At 34.7% G+C, this 20,029-nt stretch overlaps 1 protein-coding gene across 3 annotated transcripts in view; it reads left to right on the top strand.

The window, feature by feature from the left end:
* The first annotated feature begins 1,431 nt into the window (after positions 1-1,431).
* Positions 1,432-20,029, top strand: part of SEPTIN7 (septin 7) — a 69,123-nt gene continuing 50,525 nt past the window's right edge. The window contains exons 1-2 of one of the 3 annotated variants that reach the window (XM_057730406.1): positions 1,432-1,502; positions 2,821-2,923. In XM_057730406.1, the coding sequence (XP_057586389.1) occupies positions 2,914-2,923 (10 nt within the window). In that variant the 5' untranslated portion in view covers positions 1,432-1,502; positions 2,821-2,913. Of the gene's footprint in view, positions 1,503-1,941; positions 2,048-2,820; positions 2,924-20,029 lie in introns of those variants that run through there. The other 2 variants (XM_057730404.1, XM_057730405.1) reach the window with 2 other exon arrangements.

Genomic DNA, 20,029 nt, shown 5'->3' with positions numbered 1-20,029 from the left:
CAAATCAGGTCAGGTCACTTGCCTGTGTAAAACCCTCCAGTGGCTTCCCATCATACCTAAAATAACATCCAGATTTCTTACTTTGGCTGAGTCCCACATGATCTGGCCCCTGCCTGCCTCCCTGACCTCATTTTCTATCACTTATCCCCTGGTCCACTACCTCACTTCATTGTAGTTCGTGTACCTTCTCGTTCCTGAGAGTACCAAGTTCATCCACACTTTAGGGCCCACCCCTTTGCCCTAGAATGCTTTTTCCCTTTTTCTTAATTCAGTCTCCCAAATGTGTCTAAGACTGTTCTAAGAGTTGAGGATAAAGCAATGAATAAGACACAGAGGTAGACTGAGGCATTTTTCATATGCCTTTTGTATGCTGGGTTCTTTGAATATGTAACAAAGTGTTTTCTCTGAAACTTCTTCACCTCTTCCTGATGGCTTCCTATTTTTGATGCCACAGTTTGTGTAATTCATTTAATCTGTATCTTGATGGAGTTTACATTCAAGTTGGAGGTAGGGTGGGTGGAGGTCACAATAAACAAGATCTGTAAAATGTATGTTAAATGGTGGTAAGTGCTAAAGAGAAAAACAGAAAACAGCAAATTGCTGAGATGAGTGGGTTGTAATTTTAGATAGGGTGCTCAGGGCAGTCCTCCCTGTGAAGGTGACATTTGAATAATCATTATCATCTGTTCTAGGTTGTGATATAACTCATAGATTTGTTCAATATAGAATAGAGATGTACCCTTTTAAAGATATTCTGTCCAAGGGTAGTATGTTTTCTTCTCTGTGTTTTATTAGTTGCCTTTCAGTTTTCACAGGTCACATATACTTTATCTTTCCATTTGTGATGGCTTGCTATCTATAGCTTCCTTCCCTTTCCTGTATCCACAAGTTTGGATTTCTTCCGATGCTGAAGTTTAATTACTTGAAATATAGCACTGTGTAAAGATTTTAGCTAAAACATTGGCATTTATCTTATCTGGGCTGTCTTAATCCAGTGACTGACAAAGCAAAATTGTATGAAATCTACATTTTTTTTTCTTCTTGGGATTTAAATTTGGTCCGTGTATGTTTTCTTGAAACTTCATGCTTTACACTTTTTTCATCATTTCCTTTAAGACTTCAGATGCAGGGTATAGTAATTGTCCTTTATGAAAAGATAGGTACAAGGTCTTTGATTCTGTGTTTGATCAGGAGAGCTGCTGAAATGGATTAAAACACACTGGGCCTTATATCTGACAAAAAAATATTACCCTGGCATGAGTAGAAAAAAGTCAGCCTTCAGTTTGTTTGTAATTTACCTCTAATTTGTTAACTTACATGTAAGTAACTTTTATTTTTTTCCCTCTTTCTTTTACTGTGTTCCAATGGATTTCTTTTTCCTGTTTGGACTGAATGTGCCATGTATGATTCTTGGAATTCCTCGTTTACTGTTCCTCTGTGGATCGGTTCTGTTGGAATGTGGAACACTGGAATGATGGAAATGTGTTCTTTACAAAGTAGCTGTGAGTATACTACACAGTTTATACAGAGGATTTTTTTCTGGTCTAAAGTTAAATTTCAGTTATAGTTGGATGAAATGTGAACCAAGGGAGCTTTAAATTTAATACATATTCTTAACTCAGCACATAGTAGGCTTTTAAATATTTGACTTTAAAATATTCTGATCAGTATCCTAACTAGTATATTTAAAATTAGCCTTTCAATTTAATTGGCTTACTTATCTTCTCAATATTTGTCTTAAAAATTAGTTTATATGAATTTTAAAAAAAGAATAAAAGATTATGGATGGAATATTTAGTTACATATGTGATACTAATGAGGAATGCAGATTGCTGTTCTTTGTTAAACCCAAATGTATTGAATTAATACTTTGATCCCATATGAGTTTGTTTGGATGAGAATTTAAATGTGGCAAAGACCTTTAAGAGAAATGTGTACCTCTTAGGAATATTTTAATGATGACTAAGACCTACCTCTAAGTAAATTAATCAGTGAGACTCCACTCACTCAGATGGTCTGAACTATGGACAGTGTTTCTCACCAATGGGTAAGTTGAAAATCAGACTGATTTACTCTGCCAATTTAGAAGTAGGTTTCTTTGAATTACTCCTGAAACTATTGTTGAAGTCATCAAAGAGTCAAAAACCATACAGAAAATTGAATTAAAATGTACTTTTAGAACCTGGATAAATCTGATGTCCCTGATGATGGAGGCAGCAGAATCATGTAAAAACCTTAAAGGGACATAATTGGACCGAGTATAACAGCTTGAAAGATAATGATTACTGATTAACATTGATCATGAGAGCTTTTAAGAGTTTATGAAAAATTTTAAACTCCACATTTTGATTTTATTTCATGAATAAGAAGATAAATTTTAAGAAACTCCTGCCAGTGATAATCGGTATGAGCAAAGGGGATGATTAAAAGAGTCCTTAATATAATTTTAAGGGGATTTGAATTTTTTTTATTGTGGAAAACCCTTTGTTATGTTGTTTTTTTAGTTGATTGGTCTGAATCTTGTTTTTAGTAACTTACTATGAATTGAAATCTTTTCTGCGAGGCAGATTTCTTTAATTTTTATTTTATTCCCTTGGGTTTTTATAATTGACTATTGTCAGGCAACTTGTACTCAGTTCATTTTGTCCATTTCTGCAATTAACTAGTACTTTTATTGGTAATACTATAAAATCAGTTTGATTCACCATGAATAATAGTTTGTATAGTTTTCTAAAAGTAGGTTAATGAAGGGAATTTGAAATGTGTGACAGAAGCATTTTGTTGATATATGAATAACCAGACTCCTTTTGCTTTTCTCAGCAACAGAAGAACCTTGAAGGCTACGTGGGATTTGCAAATCTCCCAAATCAAGTATACAGAAAATCAGTGAAGAGGGGGTTTGAATTCACGCTTATGGTTGTGGGTAAGATATGATTTCTCAGTAAAATCGAGTTTTGTTTAAGTTTCAAACTATTCACGAACTCTGAATGATTTGAGAGAACAATAGCCCAAATAACTGCAGGGATCATGTGTTATATTTTCTTTTGTTATGTGAATACATTTAAAAATTTAACTTGGTGGCGTAATGGGTTCTAAGTATTTTCTTGCCTCTTTTTTGTAGGTGGCACAGTTTTGGAAACTAAGTAAAAGTTGAGAAGCAGTGGGGTTAGGGGGGTGGTGGTGGAATAGAACACAAGAGGAGTTCTCTTCAATTGATAATGCTACAAAAGGAAGTATCATCTGGTGGTTACTTGTTACTCTAGGATAATTTTATTTTCTGGCTCATGTAGTGTAGTGAAGCCATATCACATGAGTATTTAACTTAAACATATGTTCTCTGAATTTGAAAAAGAAGGATGAGGTAGAGGGTCATAATCATGCAAATGATTACCCTGGGAATTCATTCATTGAGTAAAAGTCCTGAAATTAGTAAAATATGACTCTCCTTGTTCTTTAGTTCACTCTTCATTTTTCTTATGAGTGTTTTATCCTATGAACACCTTTTCCTGCTTGTAGTCCATTTTAAGAGATTGTCAAGGGTTATTTTGACTGTAGGTTGGTAACATCATTATATATTAAAAAAACACTTTACCATGTGTAAGATTAGTTATCTTAAGTGACAGTCTTGATCTTAAATCACTTTATAATATTTTTATCTCATCTAAGCTGACTTTATAACTTCGTTCCTCAGTTTGATGTAATTTTGTTGTATTTCTCTTTTTGTTTTAGGAAGGTGAAAGGCAGAATAGTGGATTGACTATCCTTGACAAAGAAAATTGAGTTGATACTGGACCTTTATGTAGTGTGCATTAAATTTTGCTAATTACATTCAACTCCTGGTATTTTTATTTGGGTGTTGAATTAGATTAATTGAGTTAGGTATGAAATACTTCTTCATTGAAGGAAGGAAAGAATATTTTATCAACTGACCAGAATATTTTACCTGAGGGTCAGTTTGTGGCTGTTTGGAAACATCTGCATTGTAATAGTTCATAGTTAAAACTTGGTGGTACAAAGTCTGCAAACTTGATACTTGGTAGAGTTGGTTAACTTGTCTGTCTTTGGTTGAGTGAGAAGCATAGTATACCTAGCTTAAAAATTGCCGCTATAGAACAGAGGTATGGGTCTAGATAGGTGGATAAAATACGTAGGACATACCTCTTCTTCCATTGGTAACATAATCATTATATGTGAAGAAACACTACAATTTACTGTTACATTTACTATGTAATGTTAGTGATCTTAAATGACAAACTGTAGACAAATATAAGATCATTTTTTAATTTGGAAGAAAACTTCCTAGTTTCATTAAGAGAATCATAGCAAGTTCCAAAAAATTTAAAGAATAAGTTCTTGAATATATACTTACTAGAGTAATATCTAGTGGTCAAGGCCAGATATTTGGCTTGAAATCTCTGTAGGATTTTTCCAGGTGAAAAATAATAATCAGCTACTCTTGGTTTTTAGAGGAAACGTGCAGTCTTGGAATGTAACTTATTTATTAGTTTTTCTGGTTAGTCCTTTTGTCAACTACAGCTTTTGTTTTTTCTCTTCTTTCATAAAACTTTTGAGGATAAAGGAGAGTGGGTGTTAATATTGTTATTCTGTTTTCCCCCTCTATACCTTGAACATTACTGTTTTTTTTTTGTAGTTTTTTATTTTATCTTATTATTGAAGTATAGTTGATTGACTGTGTTGTGCCAATCTCTGCTGTATAACAGAGTGACTCAGTTATACACATATAGACATTCTTTTTTTTTAAATATTCTTTTCCATTATGGTTTATCACAGGATATTGAATATAGTTCCCTGTGCTGTACAGAGGACCTTGTTGTTTATCCAGCCTATGTACAATAGTTTACATCTGCTAATCCCATGCTCCCAGTCCTTTCCTCCTCTGTCCCCCTCCACCTTGGCAATCACAAGTCTGTTCTCTATGTCTATGAGTCTATTTCTGTTTTGTAGATAGGTTCATTTGCCCTGTATTTTAGATTCTATATATGTGATATCATATGGTATTTGTCCTTCTCTTTCCTTTTTTTTTTAAATTAATTAATTTATTTTTGGCTGTGTTAGGTCTTTGTTGCTGTGCATGGGCTTTCTCTAGTTGCAGCAAGTGGGGGTTACTCTTCGTTGCAGTGCACGGGCTTCTGATTGCAGTGGCTTCTCTCATTGCAGAGCATGGGCTCTAGGCACATGGGCTTCAGTAGTTGCAGCACATGGGCTCATTAGTTGTGGCTCATGGGCTCTAGAGCTCAGGCTCAGTAGTTGTGATGCACAGGCTTAGTTGCTCCGAGGCATGAACATTACTGTTTAATTAACTGTCTTTGTATAGACTTGTTCAGTGCAGGGTTTAAATCTTTTCATCTATGTACTTGCAACGTAGAACACATAAAAGTCACCTTTTAAGGAAGTATTTAATACATTATTTTTAAGACTTTAGGCCAAATCTAACAACATTGTTTGTAAATTATAGAAAGCTTAAACTAACCTCGCTTTAATATTCTTGATTTAGAGACTACAAGCTATTCCTTATGTGCTCAGTCCTCATTTTGAGATTTATGCGCAGATCAGCTTTGGCTCTTACAACAGTTCTTGGTTGGAGACTTACACGTTGATACAAACTGAGAATCTCTGTTTAACAGTTGATTTCTTTATCTCCTCACTCTTTGTTGGAAAACCTTTATCCAGTAACCTTGCTTCACAATCAGTATTAATTATTTACTTGAGTGACTTTTTTGTATACAAGAGACATAATTTGTATTCCCATATTTTCTTCCTTAAAGGAGCTTATAATTTATATGACAACATAAAGTATACATAAGATAAGTAACATTTTCAGGAAGTAAATACGAGTCAGTAGAGACATACAAAAATTAAGAGCCATAGATGTTTAAAGGTATAGGAGAGCTTGTCCCTGGTTGGAGATTATCATTGCCTTATTTGAGGAGGAAATATCAGGGCAGATTTTTGAATAATAGAATTGGGATAGATTTTGTTTTTTTGTTTTTGTTTTTTAATTTATTTATTTATTATTTTTGGGGGGGGTACACCAAGTTCAATCATCTGTCTTTATACACATATCCCTGTATTCCCTCCCTACCTTGACTCCCCCCCCACCCTCCCTCGAATCCCCCCCACCCTCCCCGTCCCAGTCCTCCAAGGCATCTTCCATCCTCGAGTTGAACTCCCTTTGCCATACAACAACTTCCCACCAGCTATCCATTACACAGTTGGTAGTATATATATGTCTGTGCTACTCTCTCGCTTCATCTCAGCTTCCCCTTCATCCCCTGCCCCCTCCCAAACCTCGAGTTCTCCAGTCCATTCTCTGCACCTGCGTCCTTGTTCTTGTCACTGAGTTCATCAGTACCATTTTTAGATTCCGTATGGGATAGATTTTGAATGGGCAGTCCAGTTGGAAAAACAATAGCCAACACCTACATAACTTATTATGTGCCAGGCAATATTTCAAGTACATAAAGTACTGATACTTTATGTATGTAACTCATACAGTCCTTAACAATAACCCTATGATGTAAGTATTGGGTTGACCAAAAAGTTCATTCAGATTTTTTCCATAAGATGGTATGGAAAAACCTGAACTAACTTTTTGGCCAACCCAATATTATTGTTATCTCCGTTTTAGAGATGAAGAAACTGAAGCATGGAGATATTAGGTTACTTGCCCATGGTCATGCTGCTAGCAGATGCCGGAACCAAACCCAGTCTGTTCCTTAGTCTGGTGTATTCTTTTTTTTTTTTTTTTTTTTTGGGGGGGTGTACACCAAGTTCAATCATCTGTTTTTATACACATATCCCCGTATTCCCTCCCTTCCTTGACTCCCCCCCCCTCGCGTCCCCCCCACCCTCCCCCCCCCAGTCCTCTAAGGCATCTTCCATCCTCGAGTTGGACTCCCTTTGTTATACAACAACTTCCCACTGACTATCTGTTTTACAGTTGGTAGTATATATATGTCTGTGCTACTCTCTCTTACTATGCACAGACTCATTTGGGAATATTGGATATAGTGCAGAGTTCAGTAGGGTGCATCCGTTATGCCTTGTACTTGTATAATTTCAACTAGATACTCTGTTTTCCCTAAAAAAATTAAAGAGATGGAGAAACAGAGAGAGAGAGAGGAAATGAATGAGAATTTTAGAGAACTTAAATAGTGCAAGCAGTTTTTTTCTGCCACTCTACTGGAATGAGTGTCTGTGCTAAGGTAGGCATGACGTGGCAGAGGTGAATTTTCTATTCCCTCAGTCATTTTCAGCTTCCACATACTTTCATAGTGTGAGCATCTCACCTTGCTGAGTTAGTCTAGGTGCCTTAATGTAAACTAGTTACTTACGTGCTCAAAGAAAAAGCAGGTATCTGTTTTAGTGAAGGAAGAATAACAGGTTGTCAGTTTATATGTAATTATGCTTTATGGGTGATATATGGGAGTCCCCAAGGTTTTGAAGACCTTGATTGCCTTCAGAATAAAGAGACTGGAATTCTTGATTTTGAATCTTGATTTGAAAATTTAGTTTAAAACCCAGTGTCAGGCATATCAAATAATGAAGATATTTAGGTCTCTATTCAGCAAAGTGTCAGACCTATTCAGGCATGAAACTTGAAAATCCTTTGTGTGCTTCTTAATTAGACTTGCCTATGCTCTGAGAATAAAATGTTAATTGTAAAATCCTGATTTTACTAGAATCTTTCAAAGAGGTAGAACTCAGAAAGATTGTAGATTGCTTTATCTGACCAGAAAATATTTTGAAAAACAAGTGGCATTAAATCTATTGTTTTGGATTCTTTGAAGATAAAATTCCCAGTTCAGTCGTTTTTATACTGTTAAGCTTTGCAGAGTTTTTGTACCAGAGGTTTCCTTTATTGTCATAATATATTCGACCTGTATCAAATGTCTTTAGTAGCACTGGCATTTCTAGGTTTTTTTTTTTTCGGTGGAGGGGAGCTTAGAACATGGTGGTTTAGCCAGTTTGAGGATTCAGAGTTTATCACAATGTGTTTTTTGTGTATGATTTATTAGTAAAAGTTTAGGAAGTATTTAGTCAGTGATAGGATATACAATGACTGTCATAGATAATTTCCCTACATTTAATTCTTAGGTTAAGATATGTTGGATACTTGAAATACTTTGAGTAATATTTTATAATTTTCTTCCCTGAGCTCTGCATTTTTATTTTACTTTTAGTAGTAAAAGTAATTTAACCAATGATGATTGCACAACATTGTGAATATAGAAGAACCACTGAATTGTGCGCTTTAAAATGGTGAAATTTATGTTATATGAATTTTATTTCTAAGAAGTAATTTAGCCAAAGCAGAGAAAGTTTAGGGGAAAAAAATCATATACTTACTATTTAAATTTGTGTATTCCTCCTAGGTTTTTCATCTGCATATTTTAAAAAGTGCTCTTGTTGAAGTTGTGTTTCATTGTAGAAATTAGGAAAAGAAGCAAAGTAAAATGAAAATAAATATTACCAGAATCTGTCATTCAGTGGTAACTCTTAAGCATAGAAACATGCAGTATTCTTGTTTGTATGTATCTGTAATGTTCTGTGATTGCCTTATAAAATTTAGTGGTAAATTATGATCATCTTTTGGTGTTAGATATTCTTTGATAACCTAGCTGTGGTTGAGTTGTAGATTTTATTGCCTTGTATAGGTTGCATATACCCAAACTTGCCATGTTGTGATCAGTATAGTTAAAAATAAACATGGTTGTAGTTATATCTGTCCTTGCATTTTTATTTACTTCTTTAGGATGAAGTTTTGAAAGTTTGTCTTGCTATGTTTTTTGAAGGCTTATGCATTGTTTTAAGGGCTTTAATACGTAATACCAAATTGCCCTAAGATAAGTTGTGTACCATTTTGCACACTAACGAGGTGTTGACAGCATACTGCCAACAGTGGATATTATAGTGTTTCTTTGCCAATTTAATGCCTAAAAATTGGTATGTTGTTGTCATCTGTATAGTATTATTGCTGGTTAACTTATTTTTTTAATCATTTGTAGTTATCTTTGGTTTTATGAATCATATATTCTAGTTTAATTTTAAAAACTATGTTCCTTTTTTTCCTTAATGATATATAGATACTCTAAGGGTATTATTGTTGTTGTTGTTTGGTATTGACACTTTTTTTCCCAGAATTTTTTCTGTGTCATGTTTTGTATTAACTTGATATTGTCCATGTAGTCTTTTTTCTTATGGTTTTTGTCCTTGATGTCTGCCTGCTTAATTCAAGTTTATTAGGGATTCCACTGTATTTAAGTACATAGACTAAGGTTTAATTTTTTATTTTGCAATTTAAATCATGTGGATTTTTTTGATGTGGTATGTGAGACAGGAATCTGATGTTTATTTTACCTTATTTTTTAAATGGTTGATTAATCCTCCCAAAACCGTTTATTACAAGCTTGAATTTTAAAGATATATGTGCTTGGTTGATTCTTTCTCTACCTTTGGTTTATTAGTTCATTCGATAGTTCTTCCTATATAAATGCTACATTACATTATTACAGTTATAAATTACAGTAATTATGTTGTTACTTGTATGGGAAGATCACTAGAGTTTGTTTGTTTAGGGAGATAGGCAAAAAAGTAAACAATATGTAAAATACAGATTGTATTATTTTCTAGGAAGGAAGTAAATGTGGTGGGATCTGTTTAGGGCATCAGGGAAGATGTGCCTCTCTGAAAAGGAGGCTTTTCCATAATAATACTTGAAATGCATGAAGATTAAGAAATAAAAATGACTTAGCAGCAAGAGATAATTATCATTAACACTTTGCTATATTTATCCTCAATATTTTACTTTTGACAGCTTCATTTTCCAGCTGTGGCCAACTCAAATTTTAGCCTCTTGTTTGACATTTGAATGATTTGTGTGTTTAATTTTGTAATAATGCTGCAGTAAAAATTTTAGAGAATGGACATTTCGGTTAACATTTTAACTGTGTTGTTTAATGACTGTTGTATTCTAATTTGTGACTGAATATATCATAATTTTTGGAACTAATTTCTCCATTAATGGACATTGTTTGTCTTTACCCTTGTTACAAATGACATGGTGATGAAGATCTTTAAACACACAGGTTTTGTGTATGCATATTGGAAGCAAAGGGCAATATCATTGTTTGCTTATAGTCCCCGAAGTAGGATTACTGTAGCAAAGTGTTTGAACATTTTGTGGCTCTTGACATATTGGCAAATTGTTTTCTTAAAAGTTTGTGCTACTCTGAGCAGCAATAAAAAGGAATGAAGTACTGATACGTACTGCAACATGGATAAAATTCAAAGTCATTGTGCTAGGTAAAAGAAGTCAGGGACAAAAAAAAATTGTGCTACTTGATTTTTTTTTAAAGCGAAAATATATTTTGCCTGAATTTTAGGAGATTTATGGTATATTTGAAGGTGAGGATATTCTGTTCCATGTATGCTGTAACTGTTACAGATGCTTGAGGGGAGAATGTAAAGACAAATGAAGACACTATAAGGGAATAGTAGAGGAGGACAAAAGTACACAAGTTAACTACACCATGAATAATTAATGTGATAATATCCCAGTTTCATTTAGTAGGTTTAAGAAAAAAGTCATTCAGTGTGATTTTTAAAATATGTATATAGGTTAATCCTTGAATTATAATTTTTAATCTGTTTTTGCTTTTCATTCATATTCTATCTTTAAAAATAGACCATCTAAAATACTCTAATGTTGAAAACCACAGCCACCCTTTTAACAGACTTTCTGAGAGTCCTGAGATACATTTCATAGTACGTGGACTAAATTAAAAGAGGAGAGGGTGACTCGAGGATTGGGAGGGGGTGGGGGGTGAAGGGGAAGCTGAGACAAGCGAGAGAGTAGCACAGACATATATGTACTACCAGCTGTAAACTAGATAGCCAGTGGGAAGTTGTTGTATAACAAAGGGAGTTCAACTCGAGGATGGAAGATGCCTTAGAGGACTGGGACGGGGAGGGTGGAGGGGGGAGTCGAGGGAGGGAGGGAATACGGGGATATGTGTATAAAAACAGATGATTGAACTTGGTGTACCCCCCAAAATAATAAATAAGTAAATAAAATTAATTTTAAAAAAAGGAGCAGAGGGTGAGAATGCTGATTTTTTTTTTTTTTTGCCATAGGAAAATTGTCCTCTTGATATTGAATATACTCAAGATTCATTGTGAAGGTGGACTGAAATAAAAGGAAACATTTGCTGATTTTAATTAGCTAACTTAGGTACAAATATGAGAAGGTTACATAGTCTAAAAAGACTGGGCACTATATGCAAAGAAGGATGCTTATTTAGGACTTTAAAGACAAGGTAATAAAGGGAGCTCTTGTCAAAGCAGCTTCTGTACAGATAGAAATAGAATTTTCACACAGGTGATTATTGTGTGGTTTTCCTCTTGGTTTGGCAAACTGCTCTTTCTTGATCCTTAAGGCACAATTTCTAAATCTTCTTTAATCTAAGGCATGGAGAATCAGATACTATTGTTGGTCAAGTTGGTCCATCCTTTTCCTAGGTAGTTCTATCACGTCTCTGAAATACAGTTTTAAATATGAAATAGTCTTACTGTCTCTTCTTCCTAGCTGTGACTGCAGACAACTCAGTACCACAGGAGGTCAGAATTTCCCCTTCATACTCTTAGTCCATCAAAGCAAGTCCACTCTCCAAAGCATTTGTAGATTGAGTATTTTTTTGTGTTAGGAAACAGGTTTACTCTGTCCCAAAGCAGTAAGATTTCTGTCATTACGTTTTTGGTTGCCCAGAAGGTGGATTTTGTTGGCAAGATAGTCTTAAACCAATATATCATACTTGTTTCACTAGTGTAATACAGAATCTCAGAATTATTTTAAAGGTCAGAAAGTTATAACCTTGCAAAGGTGGTTGAAATTGCTGACATTGTTTATCCCAATTTTATTTTTCAATAAACAGGAACATATCTTAAGTATATAATTTTCATGCATTTACATTTGAGTCCTTTTGACACATATACTATATAGGATTAATAATTTAAAGCAGTGGCTAAGATACTAAAGACTATGGACCTGATTTTTTAAGGGAAAGGGGGGAACTAAATGGGTTCACTGACTGAACTTCCTGAAATATAATTGAGATATTTATCATGTATTTGTTTTCTAGGGAGAGATTGTGTATTTAGATTCTCAGAGGGGTTATTCACCTAAAAATTGAGAACTATAGGTACAAAGTATTTTATGTAATTGGAAGTATGTGGCATTGTTTTATTGTGATTCTTGTGCTTAAATAATGTTTTAATTTTGTAACATTTCTAAACACAAAAATTACAAGTACAGTACACAGTTTTTTTTCCCCTAAAACATTTGAGATGCATGATCCCTCTTTGTCCCCTAAATACTTGTGTATTTCTCTTCCTCAGGGATCTTCTCCTATGTAACCATTAATGTACCATCAAAATCAGAAAATAGTAAATGCATGTTTGTATATATACACATGTATATATAGACGCACATGTATACTTTTATATCTGTAGTGCATCTGCATCTATTATCTATGTTGAAAATCATTAAGTTCACACTGATATCTCCAATTTTAGTTCATCACCACAGCGGTCATTCTACTTTTCATCTTTTCTGTAGTTGTAAAAGCCTTTTGATGGTGAGACATCATTATCCTTAATACGTTTACTTTTTTTTAAATTGAAGTATAGTTGCTGTACAATATTATATAAGTTAACAGGTATACAATATAGTGATTCACAATTTTTAACTTAATATGTTTACTTATTTGATCAGTTCCCCTGTATGTTAGCTAATCTTCTGCCATGTCCCCCAGGCAGTTCTCTTCCTCTCTCTGATGGAGTATCTCTATCCCTACTCACCCCTCTCAAGTGCTGTGCACCCAGTGGCAGGCCACTCTTCTCATGCAGATGCCCTTCTCATCATTTTTTGGGTTCAGGCCTTCTCCCACACCTCCTTGGAAGCTGTCTTTATCTTGCAGGCTCTGACACCCTGCTCTGGAGCACTGTGGCTCTCCCTCCAGCATGTACACCTGCCGTTCTCAGCCTCAGATAATGATTTTTGGACTAAATTTCAGGAAGGAAAGTGGAAAAGAAAGAACTGAAATGATTTTGAAGGGTTTAAAAACTGATATTTAACTGTACTATAGAGTTAACTGGCATATGAATAGAAGAAATAATTTGATTTTGATTTTTTATTCTTATGTAAAAAAATTGTTAAAATTGTAGTTTGGGGCTGCCATGGGAGAAAAATAACTAAATGGAAATAAACCTCTGGAAAAATTTAGCTTGGAAATGAAAGTTATTTGCAGGTAAGTAGAATGTTGTAGAGGTACCATTGGTTACGTTTACATATATTTTGACAAACTGAGTTTGTAAAACTTTTGCATGGCCTCCAAATTTATTAATAGTTGAGACAAATAGGTTAATATTTAGAAGGAAGAAAGCTTTAGACTTTGGGGCTCTGTTCTTACACTGCCTAGAACTCTCCAGTAAGTAGATGGTAAACACAGGATAATTGTGCACATCAAGGAATCAAATGTGTAACATAGCTTGTGGTTCATTCTTAACTAAGGTTTTTATGATAGAAGACTGTGACTTGTTTATTATGTTACAGGTGGTAATATTTACAATAATAATAATGAGATTTCCACAGTATTCCTGTCATGATCCTGAGAGTAGATTTTAATTGAATGATCTGTAATTCAGGGGACATACACTGATCAGCTGTAAAGTGCTAAGAGTTATGGAGTTAATGATATAATGATATAATGATATAAAATGATATAAAAATGAAAGTGACTGCTTCAACTCTCAAAGGTATTTCTGGAGAAACACACTACTAATTACAATTTAATTTAATGTTTCTGTAGTATATATTTAGCGTGCCATGTAAAGAGTTAGGGGAGCTGTTATTTGGGCTTAATAGGGAAAATATCTTATTTGTCTGATAGGATAGAGTCCTGAAACCAGTAACTCATACTGTGCTTAAATTTCTTTCTTTTTTTAAAAAAAATAAATTTATTTATTTTATTTATTTATTTATTTATTTATTGGCTGCATTGGGTCTTCATTGCTGCACACAGGCTTTAGTTGCATTGAGTGGGGGCTACTCTTCTTTGTTATGGTGTGCATACTTTTCATTGTGGTGGCTTCTCTTGTTGCGGAGCACTGGCCCTAGGCACCCTGGCTTCAGTAGTTGCGGCACATGGGCTCAATAGTTGTGACTCTTAGGCTCTAGAGCAGAGGCTCAGTAGTTGTGGCGCACGGGCTTAGTTGCTCTGGGGCATGTGGGATCTTCCCGGACGAGGGATTGAACCTGTGTCCCCTGCATTGGCAGGCGGATTCTTAACCAGTGCGCCACCAGGGGAGCCCCTGTGCTTAAATTTCAAATGTGTTTTGGAAATTTTGTAAAAGAGCTGTTTATTCTTATGCTTGCTAGTTTGTTTTTAGCATACCATGAAAATCAGCTTCTATATTTAAAGTAACTTATGTCTACTTTATAAGACTAAGTACAGCAACTGTTAAATTAAAAAGAATATTGTACTTAATCTAGCTTTAAACTCCAATTTCTGCCACAAATGAGCTTTCTGACCTTGGGCAGATCACTTTGAATCTCAATTTGTTTATCACAACCAACATTTACCTCATCTTTCTAAACCAGTCCCTGCACTGAGATTTAAAACAAACAAACAGAAGAGCCATGCCCTCTAAGAACCTGAGTGTGTGGGATGGGGGTAAAGTGGAGACGCTTGGACAATACTGTGTGCTGTTTGTAATTACCTTTTCCTCACAGAGGGCTTGAGATAATTGTGTATATAAATGTACCTTGTACATAAACTATATATATAATGTACCTAATAAATCTGTAAACTAAATAAAATGTTAATTTTAAGCAAATATTTATTAGTGCATTTTTATGACTTAGTTTTAAGATCTAAATACCAGGGATGAAGAGAAGAGAAAGAACAGGGATGGTTGAAAGTGATAGGCAGCTAATAGGTTAAATACTTGATTAATCCTCACTTTGAATTTCTGCTTTAGTTGAACTCCTTTGATTATTAAACATTTAGAGCACGTGTGCTTAGTGTTCAGCTTGCTGGGCAAAACTTTTTCCTGGTGAGAAAGAGATTTAGCTAATTTGAAAGAAGGATGAGAATTTGTTCTTTTTCTATTATAAGTAAGTGTTAGCTGGGTAGCTTGCATTCTTGTTAACAAAATTGATTTTTGTACTTGCCATTATGTATATTTCAGTAACGATATGAAGTTTAAGTATTTTGCTGAAGTTACTTATGTGACATCTCTAATTAGTCTTAATGGTACACTTGCTTTATAGTTTCTACAGTGTTAGTGCTGTCCCTTGCAAACTTTCTGAGTTATCTTATTTTCCCTTGAGTGTGTCAGTACTTAATGCCAGTGATATAAAGAATCTTACGGATTGATTTATTAAAGGTTGACAATAAGAATTTAATTTTGAGTCTCTAAATTTTTCACATAGGTTGATGTTTGCTTTTATTGTTGTTGAACCATGTTTTAATAAAATCAGATTTAATATCACATTCAGCAGTTAACAGTAGTATTTCTTGATTAGGCCATTATTATAGATAATTATGGACTAAAGAAACTTTGTAAAATTTTAGTCATCTAAAGCCAGATACGCAAAGAAATGAAATGAACTACGTTTTGATTGTTCTAAGGCTTTATTTCCCTGACCCTTTTAATAAAAATTATCTGGGCTGCCTGTTCAGGATGTTCATTCCTGGAAATGTAAGAATCTGCATTTTGACAAAAGCTGCCCTTTACTCCCCCTCTAAAGTTTAAAGAGCATTGCTCTAAATATTCATTAGTGTTCATTAATGTTCAGATTATATGTTTCTTTGAAATGTAGTTGTATTTTTGGATAATTCATGGTTTTTGATATAACAAATATATTAAGATATGTAATTAAAAAATATTCTTCCCGTAGAAACTACTACTTGTTACACAATAGTTTTCCATTAGAAATGTAATAGGGCAGTAGATGAAATTTTTTATGAAGAGGGAGGAGATCAGCATTGTTAATTTTGGTTATTTTCTGTCTCTTAGGCATAACTGTAATACCACATTTTTGTATACTTTCTTCACCTAATGCTGTGACAACCATTTTCCCATGTCAAATGGGTTTTTAAAAACTAATTTTCAATGGCTGATACTGTTTTTATGGGTGAATCATACAATCCCAGCCTGTTTCCATTATGGTACCCTGAAATGTTCCCCTCTCCTCCCCCTGCTGCATTGTTAAACATATTATTGCTGTGTTTTTCCCTTTGTGTTTGCCAGAGATGTGTGAATGCTCTTGTTTACCTCATTCTTGCAACTATTAAGTAGAAATATTTTTTTAATGCCAAATAAAACAAAATGATGTTGCTAATTTAGTATTGGATAAAGGTTTCACATTTTAGTTTGCATGCCTTTGATAACAGATTTGACATTTTTTTGTCTAGCTTTTTATTAAGTACCACTAATGACAATTTCTTTGTTTTATTTATTGTGAATGGTGTGCATACTTGTGTGTGTGTGCGTGTGTGTATGTATATAAAGAAATATGGATGAGAAATCACCAGTGTGATTCATACAACCCGCTACTGGTCCTTAGGGTGTAGATTTTGGTATACAAGATTTATGGAACTTGGAAGAATTTGAGTCATTCTAGTTGAAATGATTAAACTTTGCCCACTTCGACTGTGAAAGCCTCTCCTTTGCACCACTTTGGAGAATGTGGTTCTTGCTCAAGAAAAAAATCAACTCCTTGCTTCTCTTCTTCTATCTACTGGCTATCCCTGTAAAATAATTAGTTATTCTCCTATCTCCTTCCTGATACCTCTCTCCTTTTACTTACTCTCTAGTGTGCCCATTGGCTTTAAGCTGCACTCTAGGATCATACAGCCCTCCACTCTGATATTTTGGCAAAATCTTTACTTTTTAAGATTCACATATTTTAAAACTAGCTGTTTTCCTCCAAATTAAAACTTATTTTCCTTAGTGAATGCTGGCCACAATTGGAAATTAGAGGAAAGGTCTGATCCTTCCCCTGCCATATGAAAGACTGATCGTAGTCATAAGAATACTTGATTTTTAAGAGGGAATGTTTATCGAATAACAGAATTTGAGGCAATGATGTGAAGAATTTAGAGGAACATAGAGAACTCATAAACAGTATCTGTCTGTCGATTTTAGCTCTTTCTCAGTTTAGCAGAAGAACTTAAAGAAACTTGATGTACAGCCTAGGAACAGTTGCAGACCCTAGCCTAAGTAAGGCTGTACATTTTAAGCACAAATTTGTGGTAATCCAATTTTGGAATAATTAACTGTGAAAAAAATTTTCCAAGTAGGCATTTAGATTTTGCAGGTAACATGAGGATTAAAAAAAAGAAAAAAAAAGGTGGTTATCCACTTGAACTGGACTATACAGAGAGTAATTTTATCTCTGCTTTTAACAACAAGTATAAACATCCTCGTTAAGGCCTCCCAGCTTTAGATGCATAGCAAGTGAAAGCTTTTCGACTTAGTGAATGAGGTAGTTATTCAGTGGCTGGTTGGAATGTTTGCTGCTAGCTACATAGCAGAATTATTACTCAGCTGTTAGTGCTGGAGGTCAGTTACTGTAATTGCAATAAGTAAACATTGTTTAGATAATTACAGAGCAAAGACATAGGGAACCTGTTTAGCTTGCATTTTAGGATTAGTGTGTACACCAGTCTGTATGTCAAAGGATACCCTAATAGATTTTGACAAGATGTCATGATACCTCCTCATAATAGATGAGGGATTTGTCTTATAGTAAATCCCAGAGGTATAGATTACCTTGGAAATAATGAGTATCTAATGTAGTGTAGGGTGTTCTTGATAGATTAAATCTTCAGAGATAAGCACATTAAAAAGCAAAACAAAGACTAGCACCCTCCCTTGATAACATTTTTATTTACCTCATACCAGATGTAAAGAAAGAATAAATCTTTGCTTTTAAATTTGTCATCTCTTACTTCTCACTGTTTGGCTTCCTTCCTTAATACAAAACTGCTTTTATTAAAGGTCAGTAAAAGGCTTTCTTGTTGTTCATTTGTCGCTTTTCCTTTAACCTCTCATTGGTTAAAGTTGACCACTTTTTCCTTGCAGTTCTTTCTCAGTTTTTGTGATACTGCTTCCTGGTTTAAGTGGTTATTTAGGATCCTTTCCTCTGGCCATCTTTAAACATTGGTGTAATTTGGCATTTTGCCCACTGTCATCTTGTATTTTACTTAGAGTTTCTTAATTTCATCTACCTTTCAAACCATTTTGGGAAGCATCTTCCAAGCATATCTGGAAATACTTGCCTGAATTCTAGGCTTTAGGTCTTGGGTATGGTATAGTCATCTATTTTGATATAGCTCCTTAAAGGACACTAATACACATTATTGTTAAGAACTGTGGTTTTGAAACAGCAGGGCAAACCTTTGAAAGAATGACATAGCCCTAGGACATTACATAAACTGATTAGAACCTGATGGGTTCAAGATGGCAGACAAGTTGTCTTCCACTAGACCTTGAGCCTCAGTAAACACTCAAACACTTCAACAAGCTAAATGACACTCATAGGCGCCATGTCAGTTCCAAGGCTGACCATAAGGATCAAAAAGTGGCTGGCGGCCCAATTCCTGGAAATCCCTGCCACTTCCTGAAATAGCTGGAATACTCCTCCCATACATTAGCCTATGAAATTACCCACCCCTATAAAAACTGACAACTGCATACACTGGTGCCACTCTTGCCTTCTGAGATGGCCCACACTCTGTCTGTGGAGTGTATTTCTGTCTAAATAAATCCACTTCTTACCTATCATTTTGTCTCTCAATGAATTCTTTCTGAGATGAGACATCAAGAACCTGAGCTTAATTAAGTCCTGAAACCAGGGATGTGATCTCAGTTGGAAGACTATGGATTTTGGCCTTGTTCGAGTCCTGCCACGTGGGTTCAAGTCCCCATCTGAGTTGCACAGTTGCAGTTTGACACTGTCTCATATCTACCTCAGCTGAAAGTAAAATCTGTATCTTAATAATAGGTAACACTTGAATTTCTTTTATTTTTAATATCAGACTGTGCTAATAAATTTTGTTAAAAGAAGCTAATAAAATTAGCACTGTGCTAATAAATTATCTTATTGAGGTCACATATTGTGGTTGACTTTAAGATTTGAATTTGAGTAAAACTGATTTCAAACCTCAGGAAAAAACAAGAGAAGGAAGGCAAGGAACAAAATAGGAACACAGTGAGGTCTATAGCTCCTCTCAAGCACCAGGCTTTCCTCTTGCCTGAACTCCAGTATAGTTAGACATCCTGCAAGTACTTAAAGATCCTGTTTTTAAAAATTTTTTGCTTTCTTTCCCACACTATTGCTGCAAAATGGTAAAAGTGACCTCTTATACCTCCAGATATTCCAGATGGTTGAAATGCTACTCTGTTCTTTCAGAGCCTCTTTAAAATGTGACCTTCATTCCAGGCTGGAGTGATTTCTCAGTTTACTGAAATCCTGTCGCTCTTGGTATCTCATTCATGGTCTTTATCAAATTCTGCCTTGTATTATAATTATTTGTTTGCATATCTTACGTCCCTTTACTTAAGATTTTTGAGGGCAAGGACTACATCTTTTCTTTGCATTCTCTTCTTATTTATTCAGTATAATTTAATGACCATTTACAAAGTGCTAGGTTCTATTCTAGTTCCTCAGAATCTAGAGATGAACAAGATGTCCTCCATGTCATTAAGTTTCCTAGTGACAGAGAAGGAATTAGGATCCAGATCTGCTTATGTTTATATGGCATAATACAGCATAATAAATTCCTCTTACCTGACAGCAAGTGTAGTTGGTTAGTTAATGAACACTGTCAGGACAGGAAATCAAAAATGTTAATACCGGAAATTCCCTGGCAGTCCAGTGGTTAGGACTCAGCTCTTTCACTGCTGTGTGGCCCAGGATTCAATCCCTGGTCAGGAAACT

Source organism: Hippopotamus amphibius, chromosome 4 (genome assembly GCF_030028045.1).
Source record: "Hippopotamus amphibius kiboko isolate mHipAmp2 chromosome 4, mHipAmp2.hap2, whole genome shotgun sequence".
NCBI lineage: Eukaryota > Metazoa > Chordata > Mammalia > Artiodactyla > Hippopotamidae > Hippopotamus > Hippopotamus amphibius.
Note: the sequence above shows the minus strand (reverse complement) of the source record. Positions and strands in the feature narration are given on the sequence as shown.